Here is a 26,380-nt window from a genome sequence, read left to right as displayed (position 1 = left end):
CACAATACAAATCTTAACCTGCATTAGTTCATGCATCATCAGACTGTTTTTACGGATGACGATCTGTTATATTATTCCTGATCTCATGTGGTTTTAATTCACTCTAAAACAAGCCGGGTTATAACACAGTGACATCTGAACATCACACTGTTTTTCCGGCTTTCAAATTTAAGCACAAATATTTTAAATTCAAATGAATGATATTATGTACTGTAAAGGGTGAAACATAAAGAACCTGGTTTTTAATCTTTTGGATTATTTACTGTCTTATTTTTTTGGCACAGTGGCAAGTCTTAACCCGTCCATGCTCATGCAGCACTCATAACAGTGAGTACTAACAATATATACTAACAGTGAGTACTAACAATATATACTAACAATGGGTACACTGTTAGCCCGGACTTTATATCTAATCAAACATTTTTAGTACAACTTACATAAATTATTTAAGTTTTTTTGCTGCACTAAAAAATGCAGAGTACAATGTACTCATTTGAGTACACATTTAAATGTGCTAAAAGATTTAAGTTTACTAAACAAAAAAAAATACTTTTCTATCAGATTAACTTAAAAAAGTTAAGTTAAGGTAATTAAACAGAAAAACGCCCACCATTTACATGTAAGCCCGCCTTTTTTCAGCTTGCTGTTGGTGAATCAGGCAAAAATGATTTTCTTGTGTTCGGGTAGCCATTTGTTTTAACTTTTGTAACCTGTTGTTGCAAATTACTTTTTACTTTTCATTTAAGGCTTTTTGCAAAAGTAAACTTGTCTTTCTCAAATGTCTTTTGTGAAGTGGAACCTTTGTTAAACTAAGTGGACGAACATTTTCTTACTCATTGTGCTATTTTTGAGTAGCATGTACACCAGTCTGATGGGACTTTTTCATCTTCCGTCCAATTTTGGTAAGTGTTGTACTTTACTTAACAATTTTGTTTAAAATAAATGATCTTAATGTTGACACTAAATAAATAATCAAACAGCGCTGCTTTATTTGCTGTGTTTAGGCTACATGCTAGCATGCTAGCCTTCATACGAGGCAAAGAGTGTGCTGGCTTGCTTTATTTTAATCTTTAAATGAATGGTATTAATGTTGATATTAATACTTCTGTTTCTTGTTTCTTTGTTTTGTTTTAGAGAGCTGCAGCCAAACGTTAAGAAATCAGCTTGCTGTGTGAAACTGAGTTCAGGTTCATGGTTACTGTGAAGAGCTGTTTGTGTTTCATCAGAACTTTATATACTGTTTGTACAGTTTTTAAGATGTTTTCTTGACATGTTGTATTTTAAGTAAATACTTCTGAAGTGAAATAAAGAAAAATAATTTTATTATTCTGTCTGTTTTTCTATAAACATTTCTAATTGATATTTAAAACGTAATTAACATGAAAACTAAGAAGGAATCAATATTTTTGTCCATTGAGCTCAAGATAATAAGTAGAATTATTGGGAAAAGCAGTTGGTATAACCAAAAAAATAAAGTTTAATCAACTTGCCTTTTAGGTGTAATAACTTAATGTTTTAAGTTATGCTAACTCAAGTTTTCATTATACATTACTTAACTTTTTTAAGGCAACCGGTTTCCTCAAATTTTTTAAGTAGATTGAACTTATCCGGGCTTACAGTGTACGAACAATGTACTAACAGTAAGTACTAACAATGGTTACTAACAATGGGTACTAATAATGGGACTAATAATAAGTTTTAACAATATGTACTAACAATGTGTACTTATGAGGAGTACTAATAATGAGTACTAATAATATGTACCAATGTGTACTTTAAGTAATTTGGTATTTAAATAGTAAATGGTGAAAACTCTTACCTCTAGAGACTGAGGTGCAGTTGGTGCTGCAGTATAACGTGCATTCATCTGGATTGTTTGATTCCTGTATGAAAACATAAAAGCATTTATTTTTGTGATATATGAGAAATGATGACTGCAGAGAAACACTGATTTCTTTTAAACTACATTCCTGCTCATTTTATTTTGGTTCTGCAGTGATTAAATGGATTGTTATGACCGAGTCTCTATCTTAAGTTTCTTTTCTCTTAAATGTAATTTATTGACATACCTGTTTACAGCTAGATCATGCAGGTAACTCTTTATTTGTAATATAAGACAGCAAACGGCAAATACACTTTCAGATGGTAGAACTATAACTGTCAGATCCTTCACATTTCGTTCACCATTTCCTGATAAATATAAAAAAATAAATTTCAATAATTGAGACTATAAAATAAACAATGTTCTTAGAATAATTTATTTATGTATGTGATACGATCGATAAAACTACTTTTATTACTTAATTTAGTCACAATTTTATGTTTGTGTGATTATTAGTTATTCTGACGAATCAGACTAGAATGTTATGTGATGAGGTGTTATGTGATGAGGTGATGTTATGTGATGAGGTGTTATGTGATGAGGTGTTGTTATGTGATGAGGTGCTGTTATGTGATGGTGTTGTTATGTGATGACGTGTTGTTATGTGATGAGGTGATGTTACGTGATGAGGTGATGTTATGTGATGAGGTGATGTTATGTGATGAGATGAGGTGTTATGTGATGAGGTGCTGTTATGTGATGAGGTGATGTTATGTGATGAGGTGCTGTTATGTGATGAGGTGATGTTATGTGATGAGGTGATGTTATGTGATGAGGTGATGTTATGTGATGAGGTGATGTTATGTGATATGATGCTGTTATGTGATGAGGTGTTATGTGATGAGGTGATGTTATGTGATGAGGTGCTGTTATGTGATGAGATGAGGTGTTATGTGATGAGGTGCTGTTATGTGATGAGGTGATGTTATGTGATGAGGTGATGTTATGTGATGAGGTGCTGTTATGTGATGAGGTGCTGTTATGTGATGAGATGATGTTATGTGATGAGGTGCTGTTATGTGATGAGGTGATGTTATGTGATGAGGTGATGTTATGTGATGAGATGAGGTGTTATGTGATGAGGTGCTGTTATGTGATGAGGTGATGTTATGTGATGAGGTGATGTTATGTGATGAGGTGCTGTTATGTGATGAGGTGCTGTTATGTGATGAGGTGCTGTTATGTGATGAGGTGATGTTATGTGATGAGGTGATGTTATGTGATGAGGTGCTGTTATGTGATGAGGTGCTGTTATGTGATGAGGTGATGTTATGTGATGAGATGAGGTGTTATGTGATGAGGTGCTGTTATGTGATGAGGTGATGTTATGTGATGAGGTGATGTTATGTGATGAGGTGCTGTTATGTGATTAGGTGCTGTTATGTGATGAGGTGATGTTATGTGATGAGATGAGGTGTTATGTGATGAGGTGCTGTTATGTGATGAGGTGATGTTATGTGATGAGGTGATGTTATGTGATGAGGTGCTGTTATGTGATGAGGTGCTGTTATGTGATGAGGTGATGTTATGTGATGAGGTGATGTTATGTGATGAGGTGATGTTATGTGATGAGGTGATGTTATGTGATATGATGCTGTTATGTGATGAGGTGTTATGTGATGAGGTGATGTTATGTGATGAGGTGCTGTTATGTGATGAGGTGTTATGTGATGAGGTGCTGTTATGTGATGAGGTGCTGTTATGTGATGAGGTGATGTTATGTGATGAGATGATATGTGATGAGGTGTTATGTGATGAGCTGTTATGTGATGAGGTGCAGTTATGTGATGAGGTGCTGTTATGTGATGAGTTGATGTTATGTGATGAGGTGTTGTTATGTGATGAGGTGTTATGTGATGAGCTGTTATGTGATTAGGTGCAGTTATGTGATGAGGTGATGTTATGTGATGAGGTGCAGTTATGTGATGAGGTGATGTTATGTGATGAGGTGTTGTTATGTGATGAGGTGTTATGTGATGAGCTGTTATGTGATGAGGTGTTATGTGATGAGGTGATGTTATGTGATGAGGTGCAGTTATGTGATGAGGTGATGTTATGTGATGAGGTGTTGTTATGTGATGAGCTGTTATGTGATGAGCTGTTATGTGATGAGGTGTTATGTGATGAGGTGATGTTATGTGATGAGGTGATGTTATGTGATGACTTGATGTTATGTGATGAGGTGAGGTTATGTGATGAGGTGTTATGTGATGAGGTGCTGTTATGTGATGAGGTGTTATGTGATGAGGTGATGTTATGTGATGAGGTGTTGTTATGTGATGAGGTGCAGTTATGTGATGAGTTGATGTTATGTGATGAGGTGTTGTTATGTGATGAGGTGTTAAGTGATGAGGTGATGTTATGTGATGAGGTGATGTTATGTGATGAGGTGCTTTTATGTGATGAGGTGCTTTTATGTGATGAGGTGCTCTTATGTGATGAGATGCTGTTATGTGATGAGATGCTGTTATGTGATGAGATGTTATGTGATGAGATGCTGTTATGTGATGACATGTTATGTGATGAGATGCTGTTATGTGATGACATGTTATGTGATGAGATGCTGTTATGTGATGAGATGTTATGTGATGAGATGTTATGTGATGAGATGTTATGTGATGAGATGCTCTTATGTGATGAGATGCTGTTATGTGATGAGGTGTTATGTGATGAGGTGATGTTATGTGATGAGATGTTATGTGATGAGGTGTTGTTATGTGATGAGGTGTTATGTGATGAGGTGATGTTATGTGATGAGGTGCTTTTATGTGATGAGGTGCTCTTATGTGATGAGATGCTGTTATGTGATGAGATGCTGTTATGTGATGAGATGTTATGTGATGAGATGCTGTTATGTGATGACATGTTATGTGATGAGATGCTGTTATGTGATGAGATGTTATGTGATGAGATGTTATGTGATGAGATGTTATGTGATGAGATGCTCTTATGTGATGAGATGCTGTTATGTGATGACATGTTATGTGATGAGATGCTGTTATGTGATGAGATGTTATGTGATGAGATGTTATGTGATGAGATGTTATGTGATGAGATGCTCTTATGTGATGAGATGCTGTTATGTGATGAGATGTTATGTGATTAGGTGATGTTATGTGATGAGAGTTACTGTATGTGATGTTACTGCTGTATATTTTACTCACGTGTTTTTAGGATCAGCTCGACTAACAAAGCAACAGTGTTCACAATAATCAGAGCCACTGCACCAAACATGTACACAAACTTACGACCTGTAATGAGAAAGAATGTTTAATTATTATTATCAAAAATTGTTTCATTGAAACATTTGAATTAAATTAATTATAGCATGCATAATTTAATTAACTATTTACAAACTAAGCAGCTAGTATTTTAGTGGCACTGCCTTATATTTAATAAATCATACTGTACAATTCCACAATTCCTCTATTTTTCTTAAATTCTTCTAAATTTAGGCTGTAAAATGTTGTTGATTTTTTAACTTGGAACTTAACTTTAGTACTTAAATGTTCACAATGAATGTTAAATACCTGATGACTGAACTGATGACTGAACTGATGACTGAGCTGATGGCTGAGCTGATGACTGAACTGATGACTGAACTGGGTGGCTAAAAGCTTCCATCAAAGTCAAAATGTAGATATATACATTCATACAAATCCATGCATCACGCTCTGCAAAATGGGAAAAATACAAATACATTCTTACTCAAATTTCATAAAAAATATCCACCATAAATCTGCTGATTAATCATTAAAACATCAACCACAAATCTGCTTTCTACACTCAATTGCAGTTTTTTAGGTCACATAATCCTCCATCCACCACTGGCTGCTGAAAAAAATGGCTGACAACCCCACATGTCATTGGGGAGGGTAATAGTCAGTGACCGTTTGGTGATTTATAAGACCAAACTTCTCAGCCCAGCATAACACAAGTGGTTAGAAGGAAACGTGTTTAATAACATAAACAAAAGATGTTATGTATAAAACTGCAGTTAACACAGACAACTTCAAATGCTTCATTACTCTTTACTAAAGGATTTAATATAGAAAGCAGTACTGGGTCACAGCCAGAACACTTTACTGAGATTTACTAAAGTCTGTTTACTGCAGAACAATAACATTATTAAAAACTAGAACACTGCTGTTATTTTTATACAGGGAAATTTTACAGACTCACATCAGAAGCGACTCCCTTAACATTTGGATGTAACTGATTTAGCTCTTCAAACAGAAGTCATGGTATATTTAGATGCTATAAGAAACGTATCCTGTCCTGATTAAATATCTTCATATTATGTATGATTTTATCTTACTTTTTGTAAGCTATTATGAAAGAAAACTTTTATTCTCTTTCAGTGAAACATAATGAAATTTGACTGATTCTTACCTTTCACAGTTTTGAGAAATGTATATTGAAAGCAGACTGCCAGTAATAAACCCAAGACCTCAAAGATTAAATATAATAATGTCCAGCACAATTCTGCAAAAACACAAAAATATTTCAGTTTGCATGTGTGACACCCACAAAGTGTGGTCACATTTGTGATATGTGGTGTGCATTTCATTGTGTAACTGTTGCGACTAGGAATGTCCAGTAGGTAGAGCGTCATGGTTTGGGCGGGCTAGATGCTACTGTTTGTCGCTTTGTCTCTCAGAAGTGAGAGGTATTGTAAAGCCGTGACTCCTCGTGTCTCTTTTTTTTGAGTAAGCAGTTATACAAGAAACAAGAAACAACTATAACTTTTTTATTTAGGATGGAAATAAAACACTTTTACTAAAACGTCAGATTAGTAATTAAGTTTTTTTTTCTTATGCATTTTCTCCTTATTTCGCATTTAATTTGTCTTACGCTGCTGAGAGATACCAGATTGCATCCGAGGAGAGCATGTTGCTGCGCATGCCTTTTCCGACATATCTACAGCCCTCCTCTTCTCGCCCAAGCACTCAATCAGGGTCCTTACACAGCATATGAAGACCCACCCACACAGTCTGGTCATCCCATCCCAGCAGAGACGGTGGCCTGTTAGTATCTGCTGCAGGCACTGCCAATTATGCCCACTAGCCGGCTTGAGGCAACGCTGAGTTTCGAACCGGTGATTACAGAATCTCGGCATTGGTGTGCTAGCTTAATATCCTGCTGCACCACCTGGCCGCCCAGTAATGAAGTTTTAAACTTTAGAAAACAGGAACTTATGTTATTATTCAGAATAGAACGTTGTTTCAGGTAAGGAGCACAGCAGCCTAATTCACTAAACCACCACTGCAAGGACTTAAGTAATAGACAATCTGAAGGAGGGATGAAAGATAGGGTTTCAACTCATTGCACTACACTACAACAGAAAGAAACTTTTATTGTCTGGCTGGGGCACTGACACAAGCAGTGTGTATTATACTTGATGTATAATTTTTCTGTACAATATATGAGTGACTGCTGGCTGCTAAAAAGAAAAGCTAAAGGAAAACCAGCATTTCACCTGCTTTGTAATACCTCCTGTAAGCTGGTCAGGGTGTTTTTTTTTAGAATTACAGATTGTAAGGCCTTCTGATCAACAGGACCTAAACCAGTTAGCTATCACTACCTACACAAATATGCAGTGGAGTTGAGGAGAGGGGGTTTGTCAAATAAAAAAAAACATTGATCATTTTTAATGCTGCAAATGTGAATATGTCAAAAAAAAAGCAGGTTTGACGTTGTGAAAATTACTCCTATAAAATGTTCTCCATTTACTTACTTTTATATCTGATGTGTAAAAACATGCCACAGGTTCCCAGAAATGGAAATATAATTAAGGACCACCAAGCTGAAAAAACAGAAAGTTAATCATATTAATTGCTGAAAAGATTTAATTTTATCATTTTATCAAAAGTATTCATACTGATAACTGTGCTGATACAGTAAATTTATACAGTGAGGAAAATAAGTATTTGATCCCCTGCTGATTTTGTAAGTTTACCCCTTACAAAGACTTGAACAGTCTATAATTTTTATGGAAGGTTTGTTTTAACAGAGAGAGACAGAATATCAACAAAAAATCCAGAAAAAAACATTAAATAAAAGTTATAAATTAATTTGTATTTAATTAAGGGAAATAAGTATTTGATCCCCTACCAACCAGCAAGAATTCTGACCCCCACAGACCGGTTATGTGCACAAAAGGCACACAAATTAGACCTGTCCCTGTATAAAAGACTCCTGTCACAGAATCAGTTTCTTCTGTTCAAATCTCTCCACCACCATGGGCAAGACCAAAGAGCTATCAAAGGACGTCAGGGACAAGGTTGTAGACCTGCACAAGGCTGGAATGGGCTACAAGACCATCAGCAAGAAGCTTGGTGTGAAAGAGATCACTGTTGGTGCGATCATTCGAAAATGGAAGAAATACAAGACCACAGTCAATCACCCTCGCTCTGGAGCTCCATGCAAGATCTCACCTCGTGGGGTAAGAATGATTCTGAGAAAGGTGAGGTCAGTCCAGAATTACACAGGAGGAGCTTGTCAATTCTTGCTGGTTGGTAGGGGATCAAATACTTATTTCCCTTAATTAAATACAAATGAATTTATAACTTTTATTTAATGTTTTTTTCTGGATTTTTTTCTCTCTCTGTTAAAATAAACCTTCCATAAAAATTATAGACTGTTTAAGTCTTTGTAAGGGGGTAAACTTACAAAATCAGCAGGGGATCAAATACTTATTTTCCCCACTGTATATCACTCACTGGGCACTGAAACACTTGAACACCTGCTTATTCATGTAATTACTGAGCCAGTCATGTCAATAGCACAAAAAAAAATTAAAAACTGACACGGATCAAGAGCTTCAGTTAATGTTCCCATCAAACAAGAATGGAGACAAAATCTGATCTGTGTAACTTTTACTGTGTCATACTTGTTGGTCATAATTTTGTTGGTGATAATTTTATATGTGATAAGTGTGGATTAGTTGTTAGTCTGATGGAGAAGATTTCAGTGTTAGAGGGGCATATTCAGGCTTTAAAACAGACTACTAGTAGTGAGTGCTTAGATTCAGCTTTAACAGTAAAAAAAAAAATACTAGTTCAGGTGTAGAACCCCAGACTCCGGCATTAGAGCCCTCACAGCGGGGCGACTGGGTGACGTCTCGGCGACATAGTCGTAGGGCAAACCACCGACCATCTCAGTTGCACATGTCCAACAGGTTTTCCCCACTCAGTGACCCACCCGCTGAGAAGCCTGTTAATGTAAGTGCTCTGGTTATAGGAGATTCTCAGCTCCGACACGTGCGTATTGCAACCCCCATAGAGACACCAGCAACCATAGTCACTTGTATTCCGGGGGCCAGGGCGCCTGACATCAGAGCAAATCTTAAAGTGCTGGCTAATGCTAACAGTAGATTTTCTAAGATTGTTATCCACGTCCACACAAATGATGTTAGTTTACGGCAGTCTGAGGTTACTAAGTGTAATGTTAAAGAGGTGTGTGAGTTAGCTAGGTCGATGTCTGAGGCAGTAGTGTGCTCTGGCCCCTTACCGAGTCGACCCAGTGGCGAAACCTACAGCAGGTTGTTGTCGCTGAACCGCTGGATGTCTAAATGGTGCTCAGAAAACTGCATTGATTTTGTAGATAACTGGTCCACCTTTGAGGGAAGGCCTGGTCTTTTGAAGCAGGATGGTGTCCACCCCACGTGGGAGGGTGCTGCTCGCATTTCTTGCAGTGACAGGCTTTACCACCGCGTTAGTGTAGCGGCCAATAGTGGTAATTGACTATCTAGAGCCAAGACCAGGCAGCAGACTAACAGGCCTAACCGACTGTCTGCGAGTTGCAATCAGACGTCACCTGAAATCCTTAGGTCACAAACCATTGAGACTGTGTCTGTTTACCGTGGCAGGTGTAAGCAAAAACAAAATCAAAAAGTATGTTATAATAACCTAATTAAAATTAATCTAAATGAGCATCATAAAACCACTAGCTAAACTAAAGTTAGCACTTCTAAACATTAGATCACTTGAATGTAAAACAGTAATTGTAAATAAAATAATTACAGATAATTGTCTTAGTGCACTTTGTTTAACTGAGACCTGGGCTAGACCTGATGAGTATCTAAGTTTAAATGAAGCATCTCCTCCGGGTTACAGTTATGAACATAAGCCACGTGTTAGTGGTCGTGAATTTCTTCACGAATTTGCAGATTTTCTTTACAAATTGCAAATTGTAATTGTTGGTGACTTTAATATTTATTATGAGAATATGTATGATCTGCTCAAAATTGCGTTTGATTCTATTTTAGAATCTATAGGTATTACACAAAATGTAACAGGACTCACTCACCGCTGTAAACTTACCTTAGATTTAATACTTACTTATGGTATGAACATAGACAACCTGGTAATCGTACCACAGAATGACTTAATTTCTGATCACTCCCTACTAATATATGAAGTGTCCCTGTCCAATAATATACAGCAACCACATCGTTTTAAATGTAAGCACACTACTACGTCTGCAACTGCAGCAGCGTTCATAAACTGCCTACCAGAATTGCCAAATATATCACCATCAGATCCTAAAGATCTAGATCAGGCAAATCAACATTTAGAGACCGTATTCCGCACAACCTTAGATAGTGTAGCCCCAGTATCAGAGCGATCCAGGCGATTTTCAATCAGACTGAAATCGCCCAAAAGGGGTGGTACTGTACGGAACACAACTCGCTGATTGGACTACGATATTCCGAGGCAAGACAGAAGCTGCGTCCGGAATTGCATACTTCCATACTCATTAGTACGCAAGAGCGGTTAGTATGTCCAAATACACAGTATACATATAAAGGTACGCGAGAAGTACCCGGATGACCTACTTATGAGGCAGCCATGTTTGAGTATTCAAGCGATGCACACTTGCGGTCCGCTAATGTATCCCATAATTCAACTGCTGTGTAGGTGTTCGAAGCAGGTGGGGCTTGAAATGAGCATGCGGTTTGTAACTGGTGATATTACGTCATCACGTCATCACTTGACGTTGGTAAAATAGCGGATGTAGTACGTAGGGGTGTTGCGTGCAAACTGTACACTTCTGTACTGAAAGTGCGTACTTCTTTACCGGCCGAGTAGTGCATACTTCCTCAAATCTAGTACGTACTCTCTAAGTATGCAATTCCGGACGCAGCTAGACTGTCCAGAACAGTCACAGATAGTTTAGCACTGGTTAAATGTGATAGAAGAATTTCTTCCCTTTCGCCCTTTGGTGGTGTGTCACCCGGTCGGCCTAAGGAACGAGCCGCCCCTGATTAAACCCCTGATTAATAAACCTAATCTTGATCCACACGTTCTATGTTATAGGCTCATTATAGGCCAATTTCAAATCTTCCTTTTGCTCTAAGATATTAGAAAAAGCAGTTTCCAAACAATTATGTTCTTATTTGAATGAAAACAGTATTCATGAAAAATGTCGATCAAGATTTAGACTCAACCATAGTACCAAAACCGTCCTCTGATAATGGATGTGTCTCTTTTATTGTTCTATTAGATCTTAGTGCAGCGTTGTAACATTTTACTGGAGAGGCTAGAAAATACAGTAGGTGTTAAAGGACTCGCACTCTCTTGGTTTAAATCCTATTTGACTGACCGCTCTCAATTAGTTTATGTAAATAATAAATGCTCGGAAAAGTGTGGTGTTCCACAGTACTGGGACCGCTATTATTTACACTCTATATGCTTCCATTAGGAGAAATTATTCATAAACATTCATTTTCACTGCTATGCAGACGACACACGGCTGTATATATCAGCCAAACAAAATGATACTGACACAATCAGTAAGATAGAAGATTGTGTAAACTGGATGTTGTGTAAATTTCTTTTACTTAATTCAGATAAAACTGAGGTTTTACTTGTTGGCTCTAAAGCTGCAAGAGACAAGTTGTCTAACCTGGTGCTAAACCTAAACACGTTCTCTGTTACTCCCAGCTCAGATGTCACAACAGACTCAGATCTCTCCTTTGATACACACATTAATAATATTGCTAGAGTTGCTGTCTTTTATTCACGTAATATAAAAAAATATACTATCTGTTAATGACGCTAAAAAACTGATTAGTTAGCTAAAATTGATAACTTTTTTTTTCCAGACTAGAGTGTGTGTGGCTCCAGTCCTGAAGGTCAGGGGTCTGGGCGGTCTGGTGCTCGCATGTTTTGTCAGATTTGCTGCTGCTGCATGTTGGCTCCTGGCTGCGTTTGGCTTCTGGACTCTGGGGCCTGAGCTGTCCACCCCAAATATAGACGAAGGCGCAGATCTTGGGGGTTCTTGGTCTTAGAAACTTGTGGTGATCAGGGATGTTGGGTTGCTGTCGTCCTGCCTCTCTTATCGGATCACTCAGGTTTGATGACGGTGGGGAGATGGGCGCTGATGTCCTATGAAAGCCTTCATGACCTTGTTACCTGCTCGCTCTCCCTTTTAGTTATGCTGTAATAATTAGGGCTGCCGGAGTCTAAAGCTACTCACTGCAAAACTGTTTTACTCAACTCACATTTTACATTTTTAACTACAGTTTCTGTTGTTTTACCCCGAGGTGGTTCTGATGGAAACCTGTTTACCCACCTGAGGTTAAGGAATGAAGTTAACACTGCCGTGCCAACAATGCTGCTGTCCACAGCCAAGTAAATTTTACATCACCTGCAGGACAAAAAGCCCCTGATCCAAAAATCAGCCAGTGATGATAAAAAGAGCAAACTGACATGTAAACAAATACTGAGTGTGCTGTATGTATATCTTTGACACAACAGCCCATGAAAGAACATCAATTTATTGAACATTTTTAAAGTCACAGAAAAATAATAGTTGCAGTAAACATTGAAACCTCCAAACTGCCAAAACAGACATTACGTGCAATTCTATGTAAACTTTTGACCTCATCTGTACCTGTGATTCACCCTCAAAATGTCAATATTTCAGACTATGAAAGATTTAGAGTATATCAGAGCTGTGCTGTTATAGAAACTTAATCAACACCTTCTGACCAACCAGAATCAAGGATTAAGGCTGTGATGTTTTAAGCAATAACTCATTAGTTACTAAGTTACTTACCAAGATTGCGGTCATATCTGAGAGAAATCCCCACCATTCGAGACCAGCTGATACATTCCATTAAAAAGTATTTCAGAACAATAATGTTTTTATGATGATCAGTGTTGCAGGATTCTAAATAAAAAAGAATGTTAATAAAAAAACATTACTTTGAAAAAATATTTATGAGTAAAAACAAACACAAATGATTTGATTGGAGTAATTCTAAATCTTAATGATCTCTTTTCTACACACACACACCTGTCCAAGTTTTTATCCAATCAGAAAGCTACAATGTCCTTCAACAAAGCTTAAACTTCTGACTTCTGCTACTCCACCTACCTACTATATTTTATTCTGTGATCCTCACTTCCAACCCACTCACCCATTTCTCTCCTTTTTCACAATAGAATTTTGACAACTACTTCCATTCATCAAGCCAAAAACATTTCTGCTGAATCTTATATTATCTAAAACTCATGTTTGGATATTTAGAAAATGCAGTAAAAAAGAACATGTGATGTGTTAATTCCCTTGAATCTTTAACTGACTAAAAGAGAAAGAAAAGATTTTCAGTGTTTTACATTGATCAACTTTATTATATTTAGTAAATATAAACACATTTAGAATTTAAAACCTGCAATACATTTTTAAAAACTCAGACAGAGGCTAAATGAAAGTTAGAAGTTGGTAGAATTTTCAATTTATGCTGTTTCACATAGAGCTGATGAACTGGTAACAGATGAGGGAATCGTGACTGGGTATAAAAGGAAGATCCACCAAACGATCAGTCAATACAAGTAATAATGAGTTGTGGCTCACCACTTTGTGCCAAGCCTTCATGAGATAATTGTCAGTTGGTTCAAACAGAACATTTCTTAATGCAAAAGTTCAGCTTGGGTCTTACACCATCTACTGTTCATAATACTGTGAAAGATAATCTGCAGAGACCAACTGCATACCTAGTTTTTATTCAACATAAACGTTATTCAACATAAATGATGTTTACTGATGAAGCACATCTGTAAGTCTGTGAGTGGTTCTGGATAAGAATGCTTGTGAAATTTACATTTATATTTACATTTTCAGCATTTAGAATGTAATGCAGAGAATGTAACTTGTATGTGTGATACTGAAAATATATCCTGTGTGTTTGATAATGATTTTAACAGATGAGAAAAAATATTAATCTTTCAACATATGATAACTGCTCCCCTTACCCTGTCTCCTCACATCTTTGGGTGGGGAAACCCTCCATAACAACCAGCAATCTCTATCACGTTTACTTTGTTCTCCACTTTTCATTCCCATTTCCTTTCCCCCTTAATCTCCTTCTGTTTTTGTTACTTCCTCCCCTCATTCCTAGTGTAGATAAAGCCTTCCCAAAAATATTTAGGGGCAAATTTTATTGGTTTTCCAAGCTGTGCCCATACGTCTGTATGTGTTAATAAAAACTCTCCTGACTCATGTATGCCGAATTTCTAACACAGGCAATCTAGCCAATCAGCAACTAGAATTCAGAAACACACCTATACTCAGTTTTACTATTTGTTTTGTTAACTTTTTTATATTTTGAAAAATGTGTTTTTAGTATAACTGACAAATAAAAAATGATTACATAAAAGTGTCACTGCTTATATGATGGAGTTACAGACTAAGGGTCTTTATAATAAATGACATGAAAAAATATCACATTTTGAAATTCCTACCTTGTAAGCAGCAGCAGACAAACATTATAAGGTTTGCAGCTATTAGTAACGTCGTTTCTATATAATTAAATTTTTGATCTCTTTTATGCCAGACAGACCAAAGAAAAGCTAAAACAACAAAAACACAATGATACAGATTTATCAAATTGAATATTTACACACATTGAAGAAATAATGAATGAAAAGTCTCTCCTTGTACCTGTTTCATGCAATTTATACAGATTTCTAAAGTGTAATATACTGTTCATTTTAGTAATAAGTTTGTATAAAAGTAAATAGTTTAAATATGACATTTTCATTTTATTTTAATTTACTGATTGCATCTGATGTGCATTTTAAGAAGATTTTGTACTGGGCCTGAATGTAAAATATGCTAATTAAAGGGGAACCGTCACATTTGGGGCAGCACGGGGTTTGATCCTCCCCTTTACTTGAGGACCTTGAGGACTTTTGCTTGTTGTCCACACGGATTTCCTCCTAATACTGTTTTTTCCCACCTCCCAAAAATGTGTCCCTTGGAGTGAGTAACTGAGTAAATGTAGGACTGGGTTTTAGCCTGCCAAGAGTGTGCACAATCAGCCGAAACATAACCACCCCTCAAACATGCAAATGGAAACTCCTTTTAAATAACAATTGAATGTCACAGTAGCATTTTAAATGTTGTGCTGGATGGTAGTTACTTATTCACTTATTTTTGTTTCCTTGCCTTTTTCTTCTAATTTATTTCCAAGGTGTGCAGTCACCGGCCACTTCATTGCATCAGCCAAAAATGGATCCTCACTGTGTACAGTCACATTATGTCCTGAGCCTCGTTTAGTATTAATTTGCTCCAGCTGGGAATATTAATGCCGGGCCTAATAACGTCTGGTATTCTGCTGTCATAAAATACCAGCATACTTTATCTTTTCATGGGAACCTGGCAGAGGATGCAAGAGGCAACATGATGTTCTATTTCCAGAAGAGACCACACCCTTAAATCCATGTTATACCCTGGATTCCCTATCCACTTTTTCTGAGAACTGGGCTGTCGCAGATGGCCAGAGTAGCTTCTCATATTGTAACTTTGTAACGTTGTGACTAGTTCTAAGAATTTGCTATTTTTAATAAGTGCATTATAATACATGTACTGCATTCAGCATGGAAGAACCTTTACATGGAAGTGGTCCTTTACATTCTGTTTTTTTTTCTAGATGATTTAGACAACTATAAAGGAGTGGGTCATTTACACAAGAAACTGATGGTACAGGGTAGAATAAAAACAAACAAGTAGAGGGATTGTGAGGTGCTTAAGAGGCGCAGCAGTAAAACACGCTAACCCACTAGTGCTGACATCTCAAACTCGTGAGTTCAAACCTCAGCTTTGGTAATAGCCAGCTGAGTGCCTACATAGACAATAACTGGCCAGAGGGGATTCCTCAGGACTGGTGCAATTACGACCTCTGCCATTTGATTCAAGGTGCCTGCACTGAGAAGGGGGATAATGGAGATTGGTGTGACTCTTCATACATGATACAAATCTCCATATTACGTTGCCTTGTACAGGTGACAAGTAGTGGTTGTCTACTGCAAATGTCAGAGGGGGCATGTGTTAGTCATGGTCCTCCACAGTCAGGAGTGGAGGTCAGCAGCAGTAGAGGAAGCAAAAATACAAATCAGGTAATTGGATATGACTAGATTGTGAGAAAAATCTATTAAGAAACAATAATGCTCCCTGCCACAATGCACACATTGTTCAGAAATGGTTTAAAGAACATAATGGGGAGTTCATGATGTTGCTTTGCCCTTGAAATTCCCCAAACTCTCTAAAAAGAAGTCTTTCTAGCTGGCTATAATAGGAATTAAAGTGTAATCTTTAAATAAAACACATTGATTCTACTTGATACTCTTTATATTTTTTTCTGTTGCATTTTTGTCCAGGTTCTTCTTTTGGTACCCGATGTGAAGTTTAATATTAACCCAGCCATCTGTATGTATAATATTTAGATATGATACAAAGGAAAACAATATCAAATGTTAAAGTTTGACTTTATTACATTTATATTTAGGATTTTTTTTAGATTTTTGTTTTTATCCCCTAGTAAAAAAATGTACTTAATTGTACTTAAAATACACTGAGATTTGTCTAGATATACTTTAAAACATCTTAAAAATAAATTAATGTCATACTTTGCAAGTACACTTTAAAAAAATTATCAGATCAAAAAGTATACTTTTAAAAGATACATTATCATGAAGTATACTTTTAGTTACATGTAAGTTTAATTAAATTGAATATAAATAGATGTTTGGTATGTTTTTGCAAAGTATGTTAAACAACTGCTTTTAACACGTTTTACAAAGGCTTATTTAAAGAGTGCCAAAATGGAACAACAATTTTTGTACTTATGCTTTAATTGTACAAAAATAATACAAAAGCTTCACTTTAATTGTATTAAGTGTAATAAACTTTTTGGGACTATTTTAAGTATATTTAATGTAACTTAAGTATACTACAGCTCCTGCCACAGTTGATGTCAAGGTTCATGCATCTACCACCAGAAAGAGATTCACAAGTTTGATTTTCATGGGAGGTGTGTAAGGAGGAAACCCTTGCTGTCAAAAAAACATCAGAGCAAGACTAAAGTTTACCAGAGAAACACAGAGACAAAGACCAGGACTTCTGGAACAATGTGCTTTGGACAGATGAATCTAAAGCTAAATTATTAGGGCACAGTAACAGAAGACATGTTTGGTGCAAACCAAACACAGAATTTGAGCACAAGAACCTCATACCAACTGTGAAGCATTTTGCAGCAGCAGGGCCTGGCAAGCTCTTCATTATAGAATTCATGATGATTTCTTCACTGTATCAGAGGGTTCTTGAGGAAAATGTAAGACCATCTGTCCAAAAACTGAAGCTGAAGCGGAGGTAGACCATGCAACATGACATCGACCCAAAACATTCCAGTAAATCCACCAAGGAACGACTCAAAAGAAAGAAATGGAGAGTTCTGGAATGTCAGCTGAAGATATTCTGCATGGAGGAGAGGGAAACACTTTCTCCCAGTTGATAGGAAATGTCTAATTGAGGTTATTTCAGCCAAAGGGGGAAATACCAGCTATTAGGGCATAGGGTGTCCTAACTTTTTCCTTACAATAAATTTCCATTTTTGTTCATTTTACAAGCTTGGCATACCTATTTTTGGGCAGTTTCTCCCATTCTTCTTTGCAGAAGCTCTCAAACTCCACACAGCAGGTTAAGCTAGGAGAAGTCACTTCTCACATTCGGACAGTCAGTACTGGTACTCCACAGGGAAGTGTTATCTCACCACTGATTTTCTTGCTCTACACTAATGACTGCATCTCCAGTGACCCATCTGTTAAACTCTTGAAGTTTGCAGATGATACCACAATCATTGGTCTGGTTCGCGACGGAGACGAATCTGCTTACTGGCGAGAGATCGACCAGCTGGTGCACTGGTGCAATCAAAACAACCTGGAGCTTAACACGCTCAAGACTGTAGAGATGACAGTGGACTTCAGGAGACACTCACCAGCACTGCTCTCACTCACAATTTCCAGCAGTCCTACACATGCGGCCATCGAATCAGTTCTGTGCACTTCCATCACAGTTTGGTTTGGAGCAGCTACAACACAACACAGGAACAGACTGCAGCGACTGGTAAAGTCAGCTGAGAAAATCATTGGTGCTCCTCTGCCCTCTCTCCAGGACTTGTCATCTTCAAGAACCAACAAACGGGCAGACAAAATTATTACTGACTCCTTACACCCTGGTCATAGCTGAATTCAACCCCAAGTTTTGGCAAAGTGTATTTTACTAAGGAGTGGCTTGCGTTTGGCCACTCCACTATAAAGGCAGTATTTGTGGAGTGCTGCCTGGATAGTTGATCTTCTGATAGATTCTCCCATCTCCACAAGGATACGCTGGAGCTCTGTCAAAGTTACCCTCGGGTTCCTGCTCAGATCCCTGGTCAAGGCCCGTCTTCCCCGATTGCTCAGTTTGGCCGGGCGTCCAGCTCTAGGAAGAGTCCTGGTGGTTCCAAACTTTCATTTACGGATGATGGAGGCCACTGTGCTCACTGGCACCTTCAATGCTGCAGAAATTTTTCTGTACCTTGGCCCAGATCTGTGCCACAATTCAATCCTGTCTACAGACAATTCCTTGGATTTCATGGCTTGGTTTGTGCTCCGACATGCACTGTCTACTATGGGACCTTATATAAACAGATGTGTGCCCTTCCAAATCATGTTCAATCAACTGAATTTACCACAGGTGGACTCCAATCAAGTTGTAGAAACATCTGAAGGATGATCAGTGGAAACAGGAGGCACCTAAGCTCAATTTTGAGTGTCATGGCAAAGGCTGTGAATACTTATGTACGTTATATTTTTATGTTTTATTTGTAATAAATTTACCAACAATTCAAACAAACTTTTTTCACTTTGTCATCATGGGGTATTGTGTGTAGAATTTTGAGAGAAAAAATGAATTTAATTCATTTTGGAATAAAGCTGTAACAAAAAAGTGAATAGCTGTGAATAATTTACAGCTTGACTGTATGTTTGTTTGTTTGTTTGTTTATTAGGATTTTAACGTCATGTTTTTACACTTTGGTTATATTCATGACAGGAATGGTAGTTACTCATTACACAAGGTTTATCAGTTCACAAGTTTACATCAAACACAGTCTTGGACAATTTAGTTTTTTCAATTCACCTCACTTGCATGTCTTTGGACTGTGGGAGGAAACCGGAGCACCCGGAGTAAACCCACGCAGACACGGGGAGAACATGCAAACTCCACACAGAAAGGACCCGGACCGCCCCACCTGGGGTTCGAACCCAGGACCTTCTTGCTGTGCTACCCACTAAGCCACCGTGCCGCCCGCTAAAAAACACATATACTTAAATATAAATATACTTAAACTAATCTCAGTTTAGTACAGTTTAGTACACTTAATACAAAATTAAGCTTTTGCATTATTTTTGTACAATTAAAGCATAAGTACAAAAAATTGTTGTTTCCATTTTATTATTTATAAACCTTGAAATGAGAGAGTAATAATCACATGTACTTACCTAAGAAAGCAGCAGTACTCATTATACAATATTCCACTGTAAATGTAAATTTACCAATTAATCGTCTGAGCTTCCCTGTAATAAAATAAAATCATTTTTAAATTTTAAATTTAAACTAAATATATTTCCAAAAAATATATGCAATATGATTAGATTACATTCTTTTTTTTAAATTGTCTTAACATTTTTTGTTTATAGGTAGGGGTGAGTTTACATATACTTGTGAGGGGCATGTACTGTCCCCTCCTAAATACTGGCACCCCTGCAAAATGTGGTAATGTGGTAATGTGACAGAAGAGGCAGAACACAAGTGTATAACCAGGAACAAGGGAACATGGAATAAGAAACGTATCAGGAACAAACAGGATACCAGGGATATTTATACTAATACATTTAATGTGACTAAATGATTGGAACACAAACTCGTAAGTACTCTTCTAGCAATAATACTCAGTACAAAAATACTTACCTTGAAATTCTTTCAAATAAGGAGCCGCCCAAAATAGGAAAATAATTCTTAAAGGATTTAGAACTGAACAAGTACCTGCTTCTGCTACAGATCCTGAAACAAACAAAATCACTTCTAATAATTTGCATCTTAAATGAAGTAAATACACCAAACAAACATTTTTCTTTATATTGATAATAATGAACAGATGTATAATATTTAGGCTCTCAGGCTGTAGCGATTTATACGAGTTTAGCAGAGTTAGATTGTGCTGTTAAAACCAAACACAGCCAAACCAGCTGGATGCTAGTTTTATTAAATATTCTGATTCATTTTTTTTTGTGGTATGGCATTATTAAACAGTGAATAATGATTTTGACTGGCTTGATTACAACTGCCTGTAAAACGGTAGATTTAAATTTAGATTCATTCATCATTACTTAATTTAAAATGTAATAATTATTGACCAAGTATGTTTTTTACTGGTTTGTATAGCATATCACATTAGAATATGGGAGTTAATATAGTTACTATAAGAGTTATTATGGTTACTATACCTACTACTACTATAATCTGTATAGGTTTTTTATCATTCGTCCTGTTCTTACTGGTCAGTGGCAGATTGATCTTTAGATCATGGAGAAGCTGAAATCTGCCAGTAAAACCAGACAGTAAACGTTGGAGTTAGGACAAGGTAAGGACGAGTCTCACTGTCTGGCCTTCAGTTCCTCAGACATGAGAGTTCTATCTGTGTCTGTGAAGTTTTTACTTTTTTAACTTATTCACTTCTTCCTTTTGTCCTTTTATTGTTTTGACATTTATGACATCAACATGCTGTTTCATGTTCTGTGGTTGTACAGTGTCCTTGATAACTCTGACAAATTGCATCACTGAAATGAAATTGTGGATGAAAGCCAATTTCCTCAAATTAAACTTTGAAAAATCTGATATGATCATCGTAGGTCCTACATCCCTGGCTAAAACCACAAAAAAATTTCAAATTACCATTGATAATGACACTTTGTCTCTGTCTTCTAACATCCGAAATCTTGGTGTAATTTTTGATAGCAACCTCTCTTTTGACCTCCATGTAAATCACATCACCAAAACTGCTTTCTTTCATCTAAAAAACATAGCACGTCTACGTCCATCACTCTCCTTTTCTGCCGCCGAAACATTGATTCATGCTTTTATTACATCCAGAATTGATTATTGCAATAGCATCCTTTATGGTACATCTAACAAAATCCTAAAAAAACTTCAGTATATCCAGAATTCAGCTGCTCGCCTCCTTACTCATACTCGCTCCCGTGATCATATTACATCTGTTCTACAAAAACTTCATTGGCTTCCCGTTACTCAACGCATTCAATTCAAAATTCTTCAATTCACTCACAAAGCTCTCCATAATCAGGCCCCATCCTACCTCACCGACCTGCTCCATCAGCACATTCCCTCCCGTAGCCTTCGCTCTTCTGAGGCTAACCTACTGTCCATACCCTCTAGGACCAAGCACCGGACCTGGGGTGATAGGGCCTTTTCCATAGCTGCTCCATCTTTATGGAATGCTCTTCCCAAACACCTACGAGATTGTCCTGACCTGTCCAAATTCAAGTCACTTCTCAAAACTCATCTATTCAGAGTGGCATTTAACTTGTAACAACACGAAATAAATGCTTTTATTTTTGCTATTCTTTTTAATTAGTTTTATACTTAGATCACGACAGAAATGTGAAGTCCTAGATCCTAAAACTTGTAAAGTTTTCAGTTTACTGATTGCATGTAAATCTGTCCTGTTTCTGTCTAATTTTAAGAAATTGTTCTATATTTGTTGTTCTCTCTCATAATTTAGCTAATTTTTAATGAACTGTCTCATGCTGCTCTCTTTGTTTTTATCTTAATTATTCTTGATGTTGATTTACTATTTTGATTTTGTACTATGATTTGAATGGTGTATGTATTTGTTTTGATTATTTGTCTTATGTAAAGCGTCTTTGAGTATCTTGAAAAGCGCTATATAAATAAAATGTATTATTATTATTATTATATCTTGAAAGAAGATATACTTTATTTGTCATATATACATATACAGTTGTACAGTACAATGAAATTCTTTCTTCGCATATCCCAGCTTGTTTTGGGAGCTGGGGTCAGAGCGCAGGGTCAGCCATCGTACGGCGCCCCTGGAGCAGACAGGGTTAAGGGTCTTGCTCAAGGACCCAACAGTGGCTGCATAGCAGAGCCTGGATTTGAACCGCCAATCTTCCGGTTGATAGCCCAAAGCTCTACTCACTAGGCTACCACTGTCCCTCAGGTGCTTATAAATAAAATATTTTTATTATTATTATAGAATGAAAGACCTGGCTGATGGCACTATGAAGTTTCATTATTTTTTATATATAGGTGGAAATTAGAAGTACTAAAAGTATATAAAATATTAAAACTAAAGCAGTTGAATATTACATACACATGCAAAAAATATCTTATTTGTATAAGACGTATACAGAATAATGTACAAAACTTACCCTCAATTACACCCCAAAGGATGAAGGCAAAGAATAAAGCCATATTTGGTAAAATTAAAAATATGTATTGTAAAGCCAAAGATTCTCTGCTGTAGTCTGCAAAATAAATAAATAACAAATATTTATGTTTGGATGCCTCATTTTAACACAATTAATAACACAAGTAGGTAGGGCAGCTGTAGCCTAGTGGTTAAGGTACTGGACTAGTAAGTAGAAGGTCACTGGTTAAAGCCCCACCGAGGCCCTTAACCCTCAGTTGCTTAGACTGTGTTCTGTAAGTCACTTTGGATAAAAGCTTCTGCTAAATGCTGAAAATGTAAAGTAACGTTAATGCAACAACGTACAGTACTTCAGGGTCTATAAATTATAACTAATAACCAAATGAAGACATGACTTACCATTATTGTTTATAGAAATACATGCTGAGCAGCTCAACAACAGTGAGACTAATGCAACTCCACACAAGAAAAAAATCCCATAATGTAAAGAGGAAAAACCTGCAAACACAAAAATCAGAGATTCATGTTAATAATGTTGTTATAATGTAACATCTGACTGTAAATAAAACCCAAAACTGTTAATATTTTAATAATAGTACATGATTAATCACATTTAGGTTCTAATGGCTGTGCACATTTTACCTATTACCATTCAAAGTGAAGTGCTAAAGATTTTATTATACACTTAATAATCAAAAGTATGTGGACATCCTCATTATTAGGTTTAGATATTTCAGGTATACATTTTACCAATAGGTGTATAAAATCAATTAGAAATATATGAATCCAACTTTGGGGCAACAGTAAGGTACATTGATCTTTAGTGGCCCTAACCTTAAACCAACTGAACATCTTTGTAATAAATTTGGAATAGATTGGATTTTAAACCAGGCATCCTTAATCAACATAAATTCCTTAAATAATCTTTTCAGTAAAGATGATTAACAGGGGGCTGTTACAGCTGCAAAAGAGATACTGGCAACTAAAAATGAATACCCACGGTTTTTTAAATGCAGTTGGCTGCTTAGAGAAGTCTAATTGACTAAATGTCTTGCTTTAGCCGTTCTAGACTCCACTAAACCTTCACATGTATAAATTTGTATGATGATGTTGACTTACCAAGCTGCTGCACCTCCACAGTGGTGTTAGCTGATAAATCTCCATGAAACGCTACACACATGAACCGCCCTTTGTCCTCAGTTCTGACGTTCTTCAGTCTCAGTGAGAAGTTTCCTTTCTGAACTTCTTCATTGCTGAAGAGCTCAACTCTGTCTCTGTATCTCTCATCACTGGAGTCTGTCAGAACCTCACCATTTACATACAGCAGAACTAAGATGCTTTCATCCACTTTCCTCCACTCAATCTGTTCTATCTGTTCTAGTGGTAAATGAGATTTGATTGAGCAATTCAGTGTGACGTCTTCACTAGCGTGAGCAGATACAGCGTGACCTCCAGTTACAATCAGATGATCTAAAAGAAGAATTGTTAGAAAGATCTTTACAGGAAACCATTTAAACTGGAACAAATGAAATCAGGATTCACTCACCTGCTTCCTTTATTTCAATTGAAGCTTCATCAGATTCCTTCTCTGTATAAACCACACATCTGTAAACTCCTGCATCTTTACTGGTTACATTAGTAAGTAAGAGTGAGAAGTTTCCATGTTTGACCTCCTCAGAGAAGAAATGTGCTCGTTGTCTATAATCCTGGTTCTGAGACTCTGGTTCACTTTGTCCATTCTGCCACAAATGAACTAAAGTGTCGGTTCTCTTCCACTCCACTTCCAGCTCATCCATCGGTAGAGGAGTTTCAACATAGCAGGGTAACATCACTGAGCCACCAAGCTGGACACTCAGAGGGTCAGAAGGACCCAGCACACGGAACCCTGAAATAAACCAAAACATTGTTATGAACACTCGGTTTACTGGTTTTCTGCTTCAGTTTGGACCTGAACACTACTACTGATTATAATTTCTTCATCAATTTTGGAATGTCCTTTAAGGTGTGTGTGGTAGGCAGTGGCACAGGAAACTGGTTTGACTGGTTTGAGCTGCAGTTTTTTTGATCAGCCCAGTGGTTACCAAAGTCTTTTAGTTTGACTCACTCCCATTATTCTTCTTGGTCATCAACCAGAGACTCTTCACCTCAGACATTCAGCTAACTGGGCATTTATCCCCTGCATCTAGTTCTGTAAACTCTAGAGACTATTGTGCAAGAACATATTAGATTAGAGGTTTCTGATCAGTACTTACTCATGTAAATACAGAAGTTTCCTTTCATTAGATGACTGAAGTGCATGTAAACCAAATGATCTGATTAATGTAAGAATCGACTTTATTGAACTACTCTGGTTATTATGTACATGTAAACACACTCAGTGTCTTTAGCATTTACAAATATTAACTAATTTAGTAATCGTTTTTACACACATCTGTGGTTCAACCGACAGCTTCTGCATTCTTACAGTTATTTGAGTTCTCCTTTACTACATCAGTCAGTAATGGACTACTTTATTGTTGATGTAAATTTCAGTAGCTCTCCAAGACTGGGGATTTATAAACTTAATGGTACACTCACAAACTCACACTCATTTAAAAAATTAATGCAGTGGCAGTATTAGCCTGAATACATGTGGGAAAAATGGCTGCAGTCGTGTTGTCAATCACAGAATCATTTTGTTTACAGCAATAATATAACAAATATAAGCAAATTGTATAGCACACAGTTCATGTTTCTGACCTGAACACTACTGAAGATTGTCTCTATATAAGTTTTGTAATGTCCTTTAAAGTGTGTGTGGTAGCCAGTGGCAAAAGAACAGCTGGTTTGACTGGTTTGAGCTGCAGTTTTTCCGATCACCCCAGTGGTTACTGAAGTATTTTAGTTTGACTCACTCCCATTATTTTTCTTGATCATCAACAAGAGACTCTTCACCTCAGACATTCAGCTAACTGGTCATTTATCCCATGCATCTAGTTCTGTAAACTCTAGAGACTATTGTGCAAGAACATATTAGTCTAGATCAGGGGTCACCAACCTTTTGGAGACCGAGAGCTACTTCAATGGCACTGAATAATACGAAGGGCTACTGGTTTGATACAAACTTCCTGAATACCATAAAGTTGCACGGTTCACCTTTAATGATATTATTACTATTATTATTATTATTATTAATATTCATATATATGAAGAGACTTATCATATGTTAATGTTAAAATTATTAACAACGATTTACCATGGTAGGAAACAGATATAATTCAACATGTAACATTATTTATCTCTATTAATCTAAATCAGTTTCAATATTTGAAAGTCAGAGTTATTCATATTCATATTTTAAATCTACATCAATGCAAGTTGTGTTATTGATTCAAAAAGATCAGCAACACAAATTCAATTTCTAGACAAAGCTCTGTAGTCACTAGTGCTATTTTAGAACATGTCCTGTGACTCATGTGGTCCCTGCGGGCGACCAGGTGCCCGCGGGCACTGGGTTGGTGACCTCAGGTCTAGAGGTTTCTGAGTCAGTAATGGGCTACTTTATTATCTGATGTAAATTACTGTAGCTCTCCAGGACTGGAGTCACTTCTGCTCTATACAGTGTCAAAAAGAGATTTATAAACTTAATGTTACAAATCAATAAACTCACAAACAGAATAATAATTAAAAGTAAAGTTTACCATCACTGCTGATTA

General features: G+C 36.8%; 1 protein-coding gene across 1 annotated transcript; it reads right to left on the bottom strand.

The window, feature by feature from the left end:
- Nucleotides 1-20,790: 20,790 nt before the first annotated feature.
- LOC134322119 (butyrophilin-like protein 2) lies at nucleotides 20,791-24,838 on the bottom strand. Its single transcript, XM_063003989.1, has 4 exons — nucleotides 24,790-24,838; nucleotides 24,232-24,570; nucleotides 23,805-24,155; nucleotides 20,791-20,813 (listed from the first exon to the last, which is right to left on the bottom strand). The coding sequence occupies exons 1-4, from the start codon at nucleotides 24,836-24,838 to the stop codon at nucleotides 20,791-20,793; spliced, it is 762 nt and encodes a 253-aa protein (XP_062860059.1).
- Between the last annotated feature and the right edge of the window lie 1,542 nt (nucleotides 24,839-26,380).

This window comes from Trichomycterus rosablanca, chromosome 10, assembly GCF_030014385.1.
Source record: "Trichomycterus rosablanca isolate fTriRos1 chromosome 10, fTriRos1.hap1, whole genome shotgun sequence".
Taxonomy (NCBI): domain Eukaryota; kingdom Metazoa; phylum Chordata; class Actinopteri; order Siluriformes; family Trichomycteridae; genus Trichomycterus; species Trichomycterus rosablanca.
Note: the sequence above shows the minus strand (reverse complement) of the source record. Positions and strands in the feature narration are given on the sequence as shown.